This window comes from Lipotes vexillifer, unplaced genomic scaffold, assembly GCF_000442215.2.
Source record: "Lipotes vexillifer unplaced genomic scaffold, Lipotes_vexillifer_v1.1 scaffold278, whole genome shotgun sequence".
NCBI lineage: Eukaryota > Metazoa > Chordata > Mammalia > Artiodactyla > Lipotidae > Lipotes > Lipotes vexillifer.
In genome coordinates this window covers 4,079,857-4,096,898 of record NW_006769677.1, presented here as the reverse complement: position 1 = coordinate 4,096,898, position 17,042 = coordinate 4,079,857, and the positions used below count along the sequence as shown (strand labels likewise).

General features: G+C 36.7%; 1 protein-coding gene across 1 annotated transcript in view; it reads right to left on the bottom strand.

The window, feature by feature from the left end:
• Positions 1 to 17,042, bottom strand: part of SOS1 (SOS Ras/Rac guanine nucleotide exchange factor 1) — a 151,307-nt gene that overhangs the window by 77,325 nt on the left and 56,940 nt on the right. The window contains exon 2 of the mRNA XM_007445767.1: positions 4,336 to 4,461. Coding sequence (XP_007445829.1) covers positions 4,336 to 4,461 — 126 coding nt within the window. The remainder of the gene's footprint in view (positions 1 to 4,335; positions 4,462 to 17,042) is intronic.

Here is a 17,042-nt window from a genome sequence, read left to right as displayed (position 1 = left end):
GAATCTGCCTGCCAGTGCAGGGGACATGGGTTTGAGCCCTGGCCTGGGAAGCCCTGGGAAGATCCCACATGCCACAGAGCAACTAAGCCCGTGTGCCACAACTACTGAGTCTGTGCTCTAAAGCCCACGAGCCACAACTACTGAGCCCAAGTGCCAAAACTGAGCCCGCACGCATAGAGCCCGTGCTCTGCAACAAGGGAAGCCACCGCAATGACAAGCCCACACACCGCAACAAAGAGTAGCCCCCACTTGCCACAACTAGAGAAAGCCCACAAGCAGCACTGAAGACCCAACACGGCCAAAAATAAATAAATTAATTAATTAAAAAAAAAAGAATATACTTATGGATAAACAACAAGGTTCTACTGTATAGCACAGGGAACTATTATATTCAATATCCCATAATAAACCATAATGGAAAACAATATGAAAAACAATATAAGTATGATTGAATCACTGCTGTAAAGCAGAAATTAACACAATATTGTAACTCAATTATACTTCAATAAAATAAAAATTTTTAAATAAATAAATATATACTTTATCAGGGATATATCAGAAAAAATACTACTGGTTTTACTTCTACTTTTAAAATGACTAAATATACAAAATGAGGAGAGGGAGAGCAAACCAGATTGGAGGAATTTTTATACACTATCTTTTAAAACATAATTTAAAAAAGACAGGACCAAATAATATATACCCCTTCTCTGCATTCCCAGGGAGTTTATATATACTACCTTATTCATCTGGAACACTGCCTGACAAATAGTGGATACTCAAATATTGGTGCCATGGATTAGTGAAATTAGCTACATCAACAGAACAAAATCCCATTCATTTGAACTACGATAGTTCATAGTCTGTGATAATCTGTAGCACAATTTATCAAAACTTTTAAATTAGCATAAGCAAGATTATAGATATGTATGTAACCCATTAGTTTTCAAGCACTTCTGAAGTATCTATTTTCCTAAAACTATAGGGCAACTAAAAATCACTTTTAGTTTTTCACTGAAACAAATCCCCTAGGGGCCAAATATTAAGGAAGAATTGCCACCCTACTTTGAATTATGCTTATACTTTAATCAAAATGTATTCTTCAGAAATAAAACTCACATATTCCACTAAATCAGACTGCTCTATTTCTTAAAGCACATTTTTTATATGGCCTTCAAATTAATTTTTTTCCTGAATTATCCCTTACCTCAAAATTTATTTGAAGGGCTTGCTAAAGTCATGGCCCTTATTATTTTAAAAGAAAGCTCCATAAATGCATTAAAGAAATTAAAGAAAATTATTTCCTGATAAAAGAATCTAAACACACTATTATATTCATCTAAATATCTCCAATCTCTATATTCTTAAATAAATACCCTTCCAGGAATGGTACACAAAGAAGGGTATTTGACTATTGATTGGAAAAGAACTAGATTTCCATCTTTTTAAAAAATCCGTTCTACCATTCTGCGGGTTAACTGTCTAATATATAAAACAAGGAGAATGATAACTACTCCACAGGGTTGTTGGAAGGGCATAGAAATGTCTATAACAGTACTTTGAAATTACAAAGCCTATTACACAACTGATTGCTACTTCTATTACTGTCATATATTCTCTTTCAAAAAGTCCATTCCCAACCACAACATCAGCTCACTGGAATATCCCATGGCTACGTCTGTTTTAAATGTCCAAGTTACTTGCTTAAAAATAACACAACAGGGCAGAGGGTAAATATCTTCAATATCTCAGAAGTTTTCTGAGTATTAAAAAGCCATGAAATATCCCTTATTATCTAGAATCGTGAGTACCTACATAATGATTAAATCTGTGCAAGTGGAAGATTGAGAGACTCATTAGTAATTTTTGAGAATTCATGGAGATCTCCTTCAATACTGGAAAATTGTTAGTTTTTATATTAATGAAAAGGAGAAAATTAGATAAACATAGGTATAGTACAACATTATTTGGAATTTGAGTTTGTGTTTTCAAACTAGCAAATATCTGGAATATACCAACATCAGAATGATAATGCGATCTGTAACCCCATTCTAATACACTAGGTATAGGATTGGATGCTACATTTTACGAACACTGTGGGAGAACCTTATCAGGGTCCAAAAGATCAAACGGAGTTGTTAACAAGGAGAGTCAGGCAACCATTTCTATTCAAGATCTACTCTGAAAGCCCAATGTTAATAAGTGCCTAAAGGAAATTATGAATAAAAGGTATTTTACTTATAATTCAATGGAAAATGGGATAAAAATGTATAAACCTACTTTGAATTACTTTAAAAATCAAAGTGAATTACTATTCCACAGTACACAATCTTTTCTACATCCACAACCTCTGTAACTTAGTGTTGCTTAATATTTCTTTGCCTCAGTTGAAATCTGGATCTCCCCTAAAGACTTCTAGAGCAGGAAATGCCCTTGTCCCAAAACCCACATGAAGGTGGATTTAGCATCTTTTCCACTCCCCAAGCTGATTCTGGAATATCACTCTTCCACTCTCATGTAAAGTCCTGCCATCATCCTGTGTGACTTTATTGTTTAAATTAAGGACACATAAAATAACTTTGACCTCTTAACTCCTTGAACACTTCATTATAGGGACCTTCATGTCTAGTCCAGCTACCACCACATGGCCACATCCTGCTTTTGTAACTATGTTACTTTAGGAATCCTAAATTCTAACAACTCTGTCTCTGATCTCAATCTATTCTTCTATTTCTATCACTCAGGTATTCTAGTGTTATCAGCTCTCTGATCTTATTGGGAAATCCAATACTGTTCCCTCCATGTTTTGCCAATCTACCTTCCCCTCTCCTACCTGGCAGAATAGTTAAGTAGAATTTATGCCCAGAAAGCTTAGGCTTTCTGGGTTAGAGTCTTGGCTTCACTACTTACTAGCTGTAACCATGGGCAACTTATTTAACCTCTCTGTGCTTCAGTTTCCACATTAATTCATTCAACATATACTTTCTGAGCGCCTTCTCAGTGCCAGACAATATTCTAGGTGCTGGGGATTTGGTAGTGAACAAGACCTTATATTCTGGATCTTATATCTTATTAAAGGAAAAGACAGCAATATCTTCATGGGGTTATTAAAAACTTTAAATGAAACATAAACATAGAAGTGCTTAAACCAGTGTATGATACTATAGCAAGCACTCAAATATCAGCTGTTTTTAAATTTCACTTCTTTCCTTATCCAATTTGATTCTCTGATGCTCTCTTCAGCTGAGCTTCCTACTGAATATAACTATATATCAATCCCTCATCCCTCAGGGGAACAGAGCAGGGCCTGGGGTAGACAGAGATACACCTCCTCCCCAGTCACTGTGTACTGCAAAATCATGATTACATTCTAGTGTGCTGTGTCCTGAAAAGGGCTGTAAAGCACTGCTGCTACCAATTTCCACAATTCTCTTGCCCTACTGTTCTGCCATTATATATCCATGGTGAAATGCCATTCAACACAACCATCTTTTTTGTGCCCAAACGAGTACTGCAAAAGAAATGCCACAGAAATGCAAAGATTTGTATACTATACATTCAAGGTCTTTAAAGTCAAATGATCCTTCATCATTGCCAGAAAACTCCTTTTGTATTTCCAGCTCTATCTCCTGTTTTCTATAGTTGGTACTCAAGCCTCCTTTCTTCTCCTCTCAATCTTGACTCCTCAAGAACTCCATTTAGATGGCCCTTCTTCTGAGAAGCTAACCTTAAGCCCCAAAGCCTGTGTTATTAGTTTACCCATTTTTTTCGTTTCCCACATACCCTTTTCTCATAGTACATCACATTATGTTATCGCCCATATACCTACCTGTATCTCCACTAATCTATAAGCCCTAAAAAGACAGGAGCCATGTCATCTTTGTAGGAGATTACAGAACTTCCTTCCTAGATTTTTAGATGTTTCCCTCCCTTCCAGTTGGTGGAAAGTGGTTCACTTCTACCTAAAATACACCTAGCAACTGAAGATTAAAGGATTAATTGAAATGTTTTTGAAATGATAGCTGGCTTTAAAAAACAAACAAATAAAAACACTTGACAAATTCCACTCTTAAAGGTATATTTGTCATTCTAGCATCAAGAAGCAGTGTTTACAGGCCAATAAAAGTTCATTTTAGATTAAAAGCAAATAATGGAATAGTCTGACAGCAAAAACATATACAAGCTATCATACACTCAATACAAAGTTAAAATAAATCCAGTCATTATTTTAAAATACCATATATATACTTTGTGGAACTGAAAAGCAAACTCTTGCCCCCTTCACTGACATTACAATAAACACACATATTAGACACAAGGCAAAATTTATCATACCTCTACATCTGAAGCACTTCGGGGCTGAGCTTGGCATAGCATATTTAATAACTGCAAAATTAATTCTTCAACATACTGAAGAGCATCATCACTAGACTCAAGAGTAGGATGAACTTGCCCCTGAACCTATAAACAAAAAGCAAAGTAATTAAAATGTAGGCTTGTTTCATCTAATTAGACAAACGAAACAAATAATTTTGTTTTTGGGGTTTTTTGGGGGTTTTTTTTTGCGGTACGCGGGCCTCTCACTGTTGTGGCCTCTCCCATTGCAGAGCACAGGCTCCGGACGCTCAGGCTCAGCGGCCATGGCTCACGGGCCCAGCCGCTCTGCGGCATGTGGGATCTTCCCTGACCGGGGCACGAACCCGTGTCCCCTGCATCGGCAGGTGGACTCTCAACCACTGTGCCACCAGGGAAGCCCATAATTTTGTTTTTTTAAGTGTGGGTTTGTATTCAAGAACATGGTCTGGCTTGCAAATACAGATTTGAATGTTATGACCCAAGTCTGGAATTCTTAACCTTTTTCCCAGCCACGTGCACCATACGTGCTTATTAACATGTTTCTAGAGATTCAGATACTTAATTGCATAATTTCCATTTTTTTTCTTAAACCGTGTCCTGGAGTGTGGGAATATAGAGAGGGAGGGAGAGGCTGAGCTGGGGATAAAAGATGCAGTTTATATGGTTTTTGCCAAGAACCAGTGGTAGTCAGAACACTTAGTCAACGTAGTGCTTGGGAAAAATTGACCTCCTATGGGTCCCTTGTTTAACTCTACCTTTCCTACCCAATGATAAAATCCAAGAGGGATATATCTTATTCACCAAAGTAACTGGGATATATCTTATTCATCAAAGTAACCCCAGCATCTAGCGCTGTACATGGCACATAATACAAGCTTGATAAATGTCTGTTGAACACAAAGTCACCCTATATCAAAGGACACAAAATGGGCACTTTTGACAATGTGAGACTGTCTATGCTTCAGGAAGATAACTTGATGGTCACTCATTCATAAATGCCCAATAATCTTTACCTTCCTTTTCCTCAACCATTTCTTTGGAGGCATCTTAGGCCACCGGTTTTTGTAAAATTTACATTTTAATAACCAGCATGATAGTCTTTACTTGCACCCCTTTGTCACTCACTATGGGTCAAAACTGTTCCCTACTTTAAAAACGGCAGAAAAATCAGTTTCAGGAGACAAACAATACATGTTTCAAAATATGCTCAACTCTCTAAAGGACGGTAGAGCTCTCAGAGCTCTCATTGGATGAAAGTACACAGTACTCACTAGCCAAGAGCATTTAGTATGGTCTGTCCTACTACATACACCTCATTAGCTGAGGGTTTGACAGCCTCAATGTACGGAGAAATTTTATTATAAAGTATACCATATAATGAATTTAAAAATATATATTAAAAGTACATAGACATGCATATAAACATATATATGCACTTATAATACTTTTTAAAGAAAAGTATTTTAGAGGCAAATAACATTATGACAATTCAGAACTGTGTGAGGGGTGCTACATTAATTATGACGTTTAAAACAATTTACTATTATTTTACAGGTGAAGAAACTGAGCCCCAAAAGGCTTAAATCATCTGCCCAAGTACTTTTTGTCATTTTTGGTATAGCTATTACCAACCTGATTGTAACTGATCTGCTTACAAATCTCTCACCCTATTAGATGACTGAATGGTTGTGCAGTTAAAATAATGGATGGAGTAAGGACTAGAACCCAGAATTCATGTTTCTCAGCTTTCTATTCACCAGGCCATCACATTCTGACTAATCTGTGTAGGTAACGAAACTTGTAAACAGACTCCTCTTCAACACTAAGCATGATTAAAAAGAACTTTTAAAAATGAAACAAAAAAAACCCTGGAACTTTTGAGAACAGTTTTATTTTTATACATTGAATTGCATGCCCTCATTGGCTTAAACTGTTTTCTTAGATACTCTTTAACTTCATGGTTGACTTATCTTCCTTGAAAAGTGAATCCTAACACTTCATGGTGGGTTTTTTTTTTTTTTTTGGTGGAGGGCTCTCGACTTTTAAACTCTCTTTTCTTATTATTAGTGACACAATCTATTCTGCTTCTTATTTCTTTGTTTCTTTTTCCTTATATAGTTCCATATCTTCCTTCACCCCTCAAATGTGGAGTCCCTCCTTGTCTGTCTGCTCCCTTCTTCTGTTCTCTCTCCCAACTAATCTCATTTACTTCCACATTTTTATCACCTGCATGGATGACTCCAAATCTATCTGTAGTCCTGACTTTTCTCCTGACTTTTAGACCCATATACCAAATTACTTGCTAGATATCTCCACCTATCCTACCAAAATCTCAACTATACATGAGGTGGTGGGGGAGTGGGGAGGAACTTATAAATGTTGAACAAGAGAAACTATATCTCACAAATGAAAAACAGTACAGACAGCCCCTGGTTTCACCAAGATGTAGTCCCGGAAAATGTAGCTATAAGTGGGGTTACATTCCTATTCAAGGCTCCAGCATCACATAAAATATAGCTACAGATTTATAAAACAACATAATTTTATAAGTAAAAGAGACTTTAGAAGTCATTTCGCTCAGTCCCTTTATTTAGCACATGATAAAAAGGAGACACCCACAATCCTGTAGCTAACTAGTAATGCTGAACCTGGGCCTCCTGGTATCTAGGCCAAAGCCCTTTCCACTAAACCCCTGACTGTCAACTTGGAGGAGTCCTAGTAGCTCCATCAGCATAAGGAGTAGAATGTCCATGAACTGTATCTATTTATACAGTGGGCTTCTATATAAAACTTCGTTTTTTTTTCTTTTGGCTGCACCACGCAGCATATGGGATCTTAGTTCCCCAACCAGGGATCGAGCCCACACCTCCTGCAGTGGAAGTGTGGAGTCTTAACCACTGGATTGCCCGGGAAGTCCCTAAAGCTTGGCTTGAAGTATGCGGTCATACTTTAAGAAACATCAGCATGTCATAAATGTAAATGCAGCACTATAAATCTTACCAACTGAAAAGGTAAAAATCATTCAAAAGGGGTAAAATGATCATTGGTTACACAAACGATCCCATGTATTACGTAAAATTGTAAATATACTAAAAATCTGACATAAAGCTAAATTGCTAGAGATAATAAATATTAAGATGAAAATATTTAGGGACTTCCCTGGTGGTGCAGTGGTTAAGAATCTCCCTGTCAATGCAGGGGACACGGGTTGGAGCCCTGGTCCAGGAAGATCCCACATGCGGCAGAGCAACTAAGCCCGTGCGTCACAACTACTGAGCCTACGCTCTAGAGCAGGCGAGCCACAACTACTGAGCCTGTGTGCCACAACTACTGAAGCCCGTGCGCCTAGAGCCCGTGCTGCACCACAAGAGAAGCCACCCCAATGAGAAGCCCGCACACCGCAGCGAAGAGTGGCCCCCGCTCGCCACAACTAGAGGAAGCCCACGCCCAGCAACGAAAACCCAGCATAGCCAAAAAATAAAGATATTTATATATAAAAAAAGAATGAAAGTATTTAATCAACAATAATTCTAATTAACTTTAAAAAATATCAAGCCTTTTGAGGAAGTGGTTTAGGTACCTCAAAACACATTTTAGAAAGTGTTCAAGAAAATGTAAATTGATCAGATTATATTTTTTAAATGTTCTCTGTTTTTCAAAGAAACCCACAGAAACTGTATAATTCTTCACTAATATAGCTCCATCTTTAACTGCTCTTCAATTTACACTTTATGCTGAAGCAATTCATACTATTCACAGTTTGTGAAACATGGCATGCAGTTTTCACTCACACTGTTCTCCATGGCTATCATTCATTCTCTTACCATTTCACCTATCTATCTGACTTTCAAACCCCAGATCTCGTGTCATTTGGGTAGACTTTCTTGCTTGTTGTCTCTTTCTAAGGCAGAATTAATCTCATTCATTTAACTGATTTATTGAACCTATTAAATACTGGATATATAGAGATTAATAAAAAAACAGCCCCTGCTCTATGGGTCTTATACTCTGCTCTGTGCTAATCCTTGTACTAGGTATCACATTTTTGTTATTGGGTTTGTCCTACTGAGTTATGATTACATGTTCCCTTGTCTATTTCCTCTATTGATGCTCCCATTACGCAAGGCCTTGTTTATCTACTTATAGAATAATTTTCTCTTTGCTTTTCACTCTAAACCCCTGACATTCAGGGAATACTCAAAGCCTCTGTGGTATAGGGGAGAAAGGAAGAAAATATCTCTTTCTCAGAATTAAGAGTTAAAAGGGGTGGTGGTAATGCTAGAAGTCTGGTTGATTTCAGGAGAATAAACCCTTATGGCAGAAACCATTCAACATATAAAGGCAGTCAGAACTAAAATCAATGTTTATTACGTAGAATCAAATGAACTGTATATAAATACAGTGGTGAAATGCTATGGTTTAAAAAAACAAACCAAAAACCGTGATACTGCTTATCACTTATAGTTAAAATGTTAAGCTTGACACCTTGTATGATACATGAAATTTTAGAAATTCAAATTCAAACAGTTTTATTCATTGATGGTTACTAATAGCCAAATAAAACCTATTAGGTAAATAAATCAAACAAAGAATTAGGCTTAAATAGAAAATAATGCATGATGCCAACTGTTCACCTAAATTTCTGGAGATTAACCTTTATCACATCTTAAATCTGTCAAATTAGAATCATAAGGTTCATTCATATGAGACTAATAAATTATTTTAATTCTCTAAAAACAATACTTCTAAATCTCTGACTGAAAAACATGTACAATGGTAAATGCTTAAAGACAAGCACAACACCAATTCCTGAAATACAGACTTTGCTCTTTATTCTTTCAAGGAAGATGCTGTTAAGAGATTTCTTTAATGAGCAGACAGAAGTAGCATTCCATTTCCTTATACAGATAGGATAAAAAAACACTTCTCTTCTATGAGAGAGTGTTACACCTAAAGTGTTCCATTCCATCTAAATGGTACTCAAAGATATTTAATAGATCAAATGATCCAAATTATTCAAGACTATACAGAATAGGTTACACTGTCAAATTTTACGACAGCCTTTAGAAGCTATCTACAACTAACATTCACTAAGGGTGTGTGTATGACAGCAGTTATAATATGCACTTAGACTTGGGTTTAAAGTTGATGGGGGTTTTCCTTTACATGCAGTTTTCAAAAACATTGTATTTTATACTTAGGTTTACTGACAGAAAACTTCATATGCTTCTTTAAATGCACTTATCTTAGGTAATTTAAGTAAATGCAAAAACTTCACTAAAAATGAATGATAGCCATGAATAAGAATTTTATATGATCATGACTGTAATTCTTTTGAGGTATAATCATCATATTCAATTAAGGAATAATCATCATATTCAGTTAAAGATGCCACCCACTGAATTTTAAACATTCTTAAGGACTGCCGGCTTCTGTCTTGACAGTTCATTTTGTCTCTAGTAATTTCTAACAAATTCAGAAGCAACTTTGTGGCTATTATTGTCAGATTTATGGAATCTGGAAAAGCAAAGGGATTAGATCTATAACAATTCCTAGCTGTTTGATCCATGAGTCCTCTAACTGTATTCAGGAACCCCTTGGGTAAACTGCTAGAAAACACTAAGTTGAATTCTGATGAATCTTTCATAGCCTTTTCTAGCTAATGGCTCTCTGAAGAACTAGAAAACTTCTAGATCGTACTTTGTCACATCTTGAGCCCAGATCTGCTACTTTTATTTAAACATATAACAGAATTTGAAATAAAACTGGTATGCTCAAAACCTTTACCATAGCAAATAATAAAGATTTGGACTGTTAAATCAATTTCTCATTGTTACAATTAGTCAATGTATGATGTTTTAGGTTCTTATTTCTCCTCATTTTGAGGTTTATTTAAAAATCAAAGCAAAAAAGCCTTTGTTTAAAAAAAAAATTAAAAGCAACAATAAAACAAATCAGAGAACTTAAATTTTTTCCAAAAACAAAATTGACTGAAAATATTTTTGCATTTCTTAGGGCTTGTTAATTAGCCTTTAGGCCCATGTATGTAACATTTTTTTCCCCCCTGATTTCCTCTCATTGCTGGGGACAGGAAGATGAATGAGAACATGACATCTGCCCTCAAAGAGTTCAGCTCACAGAGGAGCTAGACATGTCAACAAGTGACTTAACACAGTGTTGAGGTTACAATGGAGTTATATTTATGGTACAATGATAATCAAAAAAAGTGATCCTTGCTGATGGTGTGTGAGGAGTATCAGAAGTCTTCACAAGTAAAATACACTTGAACTGGATTATAAAGGATGAATAAGGTGCAACAGGGAAGCAGATAAGGAAGTAGGGCTTTTACTAAAAGAGGTAACATTTAAAGAGTCATAGCGGCCAAGACAAAATGATGTATTGGGGAAACTGTAAGAGTTGGATCAAAGACTGCACCTTGGAAAAGCTAAGACTGCAAAGGGCAGGCTTGTGTGTCATGCTAAGAAGTTGAGAAGTGATCAGGGCAGGAGAAAATGATAGAAGGGTTTCAAACAGACATTGACATAATTAGATCTATTTGCTGAAGAATCTCTCTGGTGTCAGTATAAAGGATGGGTTAAAACAAAGATGAAAGTGAAGAAAGCAAAACTAGTTGGAAGGATGCTGCAGGCTGTGTAAAAAGATACAATGAAGGCCTGAAACAACGTAGAAGCAGTGGGAGATGTAAAAGAGGTGAGGAGGTAAGTGTGGATAATTATTTGGGGGGTAGTGAGAACAGCAATGAGGAAGAACCACTAATTTCACTAGGAAATACTAGAAGAGAGTAATATTTTTCAGAAAGGTTAAGAAATTCAAGTTTAACACCTTAGTTTAAGGTTCTTGTACTATATCTAAGGAAACAAAGTTGAAATTGTTTTTTATGAAGTGATTTTTAGAGTTTTATTATATTTTATTTTGGGGGTTGTGGAGAAGACACAGGGAGAAGATAGCTATCCATAAGCCAAGAAGAGAGGCCTCAGAAGAAATCCACCCTGGCAGCACCTGGATCTTGGACTTCTAGCCTCTAGAATTGTAATAAAATAAATTTCTGTTGTTTAAGCCACCCAGTGTATGGTACTTTGTTATGGTAGCCCTGGTCAACTAATACAACTTTGTAGTTGTTAAAAAGAATAAATCAGAGCTTTGCCATTTAACAGATTTCCATAAGGTATTCTTGAGTAAGACAGAAAACTTTAAAGTACAGAAACACTCAAAAAACCACAAACACACAATACAAACACATACACACTTGTATGTATGTATAATGTATTATATACATCTGTACATGAACATGACAACATGGAGAAAAATATGGAATAATATAACCTAGGTTATTAATATGGGTTAGAAGGACCTGGCAGGGCAGGAATGTGGATGAAAGAGAAGAAAAAAGGGGGAAGAATGAATAAACTACCCCCTCCCTCTCAAAAAAAAAAAAAAACCAAAGAAAACCTGTACTGAAAATAACTGTCATATTTATGCACTTTAGTAACACTTTACGTAAATATAAAATGTAGATTTAAATTTTTTCATTTAAATAAAAAATTTCATGATTGCTTTTCTGCTGTGTGTACATCAGCAATGGGAAAGACAACATTCAAAGTCTTTTCCCACAGAAAATAACTATGCACATCAAATTCCAAACACGTGTCAAGTGCCAAGTTTACATCATCTTTCATTTATTTTGCTTTAAAAACAATGAGTATGGCCTTCCTAGACAATTTTTTTTTATTACTTTCTGTGATAACAGAGTTCCCATCAATAAAACAAAGAACTGACTCAAGAAAAGAATCTCTGATGGAGTTTTAGTTCTTCTTCAAAGCATTTTCTTAATCTTCATACTCAAGAATCTTCCAAAAGTAAGAGAAATCCCTTATCAGTGATGTCCTGACACAGGCAGGAGCTCTTTATAATATTCCCATCTTTTTTACCCTAGTGCTCCCACTCATTCTATTCTACTTTAAGTTTTGATCTCCGTCTAAGAGGCATCTTTTTTTTTTTTTTTTTTTTGGTGGTACACGGGCCTCTCACTGTCGTGGCCTCTCCCCTTGCGGAGCACAGGCTCCGGACGCGCAGGCTCAGCGGCCATGGCTCACGGGCCCAGCCGCTCTGCGGCATGTGGGATCTTCCTGGACCGGGGCACGAACCTGTGTCCCCTGCATCGGCAGGTGGACTCTCAACCACTGCGCCACCAGGGAAGCCCTAAGAGGCATCTTTAAAGCTGGAATACCAAGTCATAACACACGTATGTCTATTGTCTATTCTTTGACAGTTTTCCCCAAAATAGCAACAGATGGCAGTTTGTGACTAAAATATCTAATAAAACTCACCAATTGACTGCCCATAACCTCTAAGCATTAGATTCTAAAATCTAGTGAATCAAACGCAGGGGGAAATTTTTTTTCAAATTCAATCTTCTCCAAATAGATCGGGTTCCTTGACGTATAATCACTAACCGTAAATTGATTTACGAGATGAACTAAATAGATTTCTACACATTTATACTTTCATTTCTAGAAGGTAAAATGGTCAATGTCATCTGTGAATTCCAGGTGACATTCTTGTAAATTTTATCCATTTTCAGACTTTCTGAGTAAATGAGGCTACATCTCAAATACGACAATGCACTTATGCATATGTTCAACTAGATACTAGGAATATAAGATAGACATAGTCTCTGCCTTCACAGAGCTTAGAAGCACAAGAGGGGAACAAGACAAGTAATCACAAAAGTAACTACACAGTAAGAGGCAGAGCAGTGAAGAGGTTAAGTGTGGGGTAAATTGTCTAAATTCAAACTCAGTTCTTTAAATTATCAGGGTGTAACCCTAAAAACTTACTTAATCCTTCTGATAATATTATGTACCAGTACACAGTCAAGGTTTACTAAATGTTAGCTGCAGCTATTACTGTTATTCTTATTAAAGGATGTCATGAAGCTACAAAAGGGGCCTAAATTAACTGGGTGGTTCTGGAAATAAAGATTAAAGCTGAAACCTGAAGGGTGAGTAGAATTTAGGTAAAAAGTGGATTGGTGAAGTGAGAGGAATGATATTCTAGGCAAAGGGAACAGCGTGTACAGACATGAAGGGGAGAGTGAAGGAAATGAAATTAGAGAGGGTTACGTAGGGCCCAGATCACTGGCCAGATGCACCAGATGCAGATGCATTTACTAAGATGAGGAAAACTGTAAGAAGCAGACTTTTTTAGTAAATGGGAGGACAAGGAGATTAAGAGTTTAGTTCATTATGCTTGATATCTTTTTAAAAGTATAATCAACATATATTAGTTTCAGGTGTGCAACATATTGATTCAACATTTCTATACATTGTGAAATTATCACCACAATAAGGCTAGTTACCATATGTCACATACAAAGTTATAAACCTTTTTTCTTGTAATAACTTTTTTCTTGTAATAAGAACTTTTAAAATTTTTCTTAGCAACTTTCAAATTTGTAATGCAACATTACTGACTATAGCCACCATGCTGTACATCACATCCCTGTGACTTTATTTCGTAAATGGAAGTTTGTACCTTTTGATCCCCTTCACCCATTTTGCCCACCCCTCAACCCCCCTCCCCTCTGGCAACCATAGATTCATTCTCTGTACCTATGAGTTCCGTTTTATTTTGTTTGTCCATTTGTTTTCTTTTTAAAATTCCACATGTAAGTAAAATCATATGGTAATTGTCTTTCTCTGACTTATTTCACTTAGCATAAAACCCTCAACGTCCATCCACGTTGCTGCAAATGGCAAAATTTCATTCATTTTATGGCTGATTAGTATTCTATCGTGTATACACACACACGCCCCACATCTTATTTATCCGCTCATTCATTGATAGACACTTCGGTTGTTTCCATATCTTGGCTATTGTATTCCATTGTGTGTGTGGATACACACACACATCCTACATCTTATTTATCCACTCATTCACTGATAGACACTTCGGTTGTTTCCGTATCTTGGTTGCAGTGAACATAAGGGTGCATGAATCTTTTCAAATTAGCGTTTTCATTTTCTTCAGATAAATACCCAGAAGTGGAATTGCTGAATGATATGGTAGTTCTATCTTTAATTTTTTGAGGAACCTCCATACTGTTTTCCATAGTGGCTGCACCAATTTACATTTCCACCAACCCTGCACAAAGGTTCCCTATTCTCTATATCCTCACCAACACTTATTTCTTGTCCTTTTGATTATAGTCATTCTTACAGGTATAAGATGTGTCACACTGTGGTTCTGATTTGCATTTCGCTGATGATTAGTGATGTTGAGCATCTTTTAATACGCATGGTTGGTCATCTGTGTATCTTCTTTGGAAAAATGCCTATTCAGACCCTCTACCCACTTTTTAATAAGATTGGTTGTTTTATTTGTTATTGAGTTGTATGAGTTCCTTACATATGTTGTATATTAAGTCCTTATCGGGTATATGATTTGCAAATATCTTCTACCATCCAGTAGGTTGCTTTTTATTAATGGTTTCCTGTGCATATGCTTTTCAGTGTGATGTAGCTCAGCGGTCCCCAAACTTTTTGGCACCAGGGGCCAGTTTTGTGGAAGACTATTTTTCCATGGACCGGGGATGCTGGAGTGGTACATTCAAGCGCATTATATTCATTGTGCATTTTATTTCTATTATTATTATATCGTAATATGTAATGAAATAATTATACAACTCACCATAATGCTGACAGGAGGCAGAGCTCAGGTGGTAATGCGAGCAATGGGGAACGGCTGTAAATACAGATGAAGCTTCACTCACTTGCCCGCTGCTCACCTCCTGCTGTGCGGCCTGGTTCCTAACAGGCCACGGACTGATAACGGTCCGTGGCCTGGGGGCTGGGAACCCTGATGTAGCTCATTTTTTAATTTTTGCTTTTGTTGCCATTGCCTTTGGAGTCAGATCCAAAAATATATCTCCAAGAGCAATGTCAAGGAAATTACTGCCTATGTTTTCTTCTAGGAGTTTTATGGTTTCTGGTCTTAAATTCAAGTCTTTAATCCATTTTGAGTTAAATTTTGTGTATAAGTTAGTAGTCCATTTTTCCAATCACTATTTATTAAAGAGACTGTCCTTTGCCCATTGCATATTCTTGCCTCCTTTGTTGCAAATTAATATACCATCTACATGTGGGTTTATTTCTGAACTCTCTATTCTGTTCCATTGATCTACATGGCTTTTATGTTGATACCATACTGTCTTGATTATGATAGCTTTGTAATATAATTCTGAAACCAGGGAGCGTGATGCCTCCAGCTTTGCTCTTTCTCATGATTGCTTTGGCTACCTGGGACCTTTTGTGGTTCCTTCCATAAAAATTTTAGGATTGTTTGCCCTACTTCTGTGAAAAATGCCACTGGAATTGATAGGGATTGCAATGAATCTATAGATTGCTTTGGGTAATATAGATATTTTAACAATATGTTAAAAATTGTTCCAATCTATGAGCACAGGATGTTTTTCCATTTACATGTGTCTTCTTCAATTTCTTTTGTCAATATCTTATAATTACCAGTGTGCAGGTCCTTTCACCTCCTTGGTTAAATTTATTCCTAGCTATTTTATTCTTTCTGATGCAACGGTAAATGGGATTACCCTATTAATATCTCTGATAGTTCACTGTTAGTGTATAAAAATGCAATAGATTTTTGTATATTGATTTTGTACCTTTCAAGTTTATTGATTTATTAGTTCTAACAGTTTTTTTTTGGTGGAGTCTTTAGGGTTTTCTAAATATAAAATCATGCCATCCACAAATAGTGAGTTTTACTTCTTCCTTTCCAAACTGGATGCCTTTTATTTATTTTTCTTATCTCACTGCTTTGGACTTCCAGTGCCAATACCAGTGGCAAAGTGAACACCCTTGTCTTGTTCCTGATCTTAAGGAAAAAGCTTTTAGCTTTTCCCTGTTGAGTATGATATAAGCTCTGGGCTTGTCATATATAGACTTTATTATATTGAGATATACTCCTTCTGTACCAATTTTGTTGAGAGTTTTTATCATAAATGGAGGGTGAATTTTGTCAAACACTTTTCCTCCATCTGTTGAGATGATTATATGATGATCTGGATGATTTGGACTTCATTATGCTCGAGATATCTTTGAGATATGAAACTAGCAAACAATCAGTTTAATATATGGGTAAACAAGCCTGGAACTTTATTTTTAATAAGTTTATCACATTGTGCTCCTATGAAAATAGCAAGAAGTAGATATCAGATCACTGTTAAAACAAAAATGTCACAAAAAAACAATAAAACTTCTTTTTCCTCCTACAGATCCCATACTATCCAGCAGAAACCAGAGGCGTTTATTTATTTATTTTTATTTTTATTTTTTCTGTGGTACGCAGGCCTCTCACTGTTGTGGCCTCTCCCGTTGTGGAGCACAGGCTCTGGACGCGCAGGCTCAGTGGCCACGGCTCACGGGCCCAGCCGCTCCACGGCATGTGGGATCTTCCCGGACCAGGGCATGAACCCGCGTCCCCTGCATCCACAGGCAGACTCTCAACCACTGCGCAACCAGGGAAGCCCCCAGAGGCATTTTTTTAATGCTTTGAAAACTGTAGCCCACAGTTCCCTTACCACACCAATTCCACGATGGTAGCTAGGAAGGCTATGGGGGTATGAGTATTAAACTAGAATATCAGAAGTG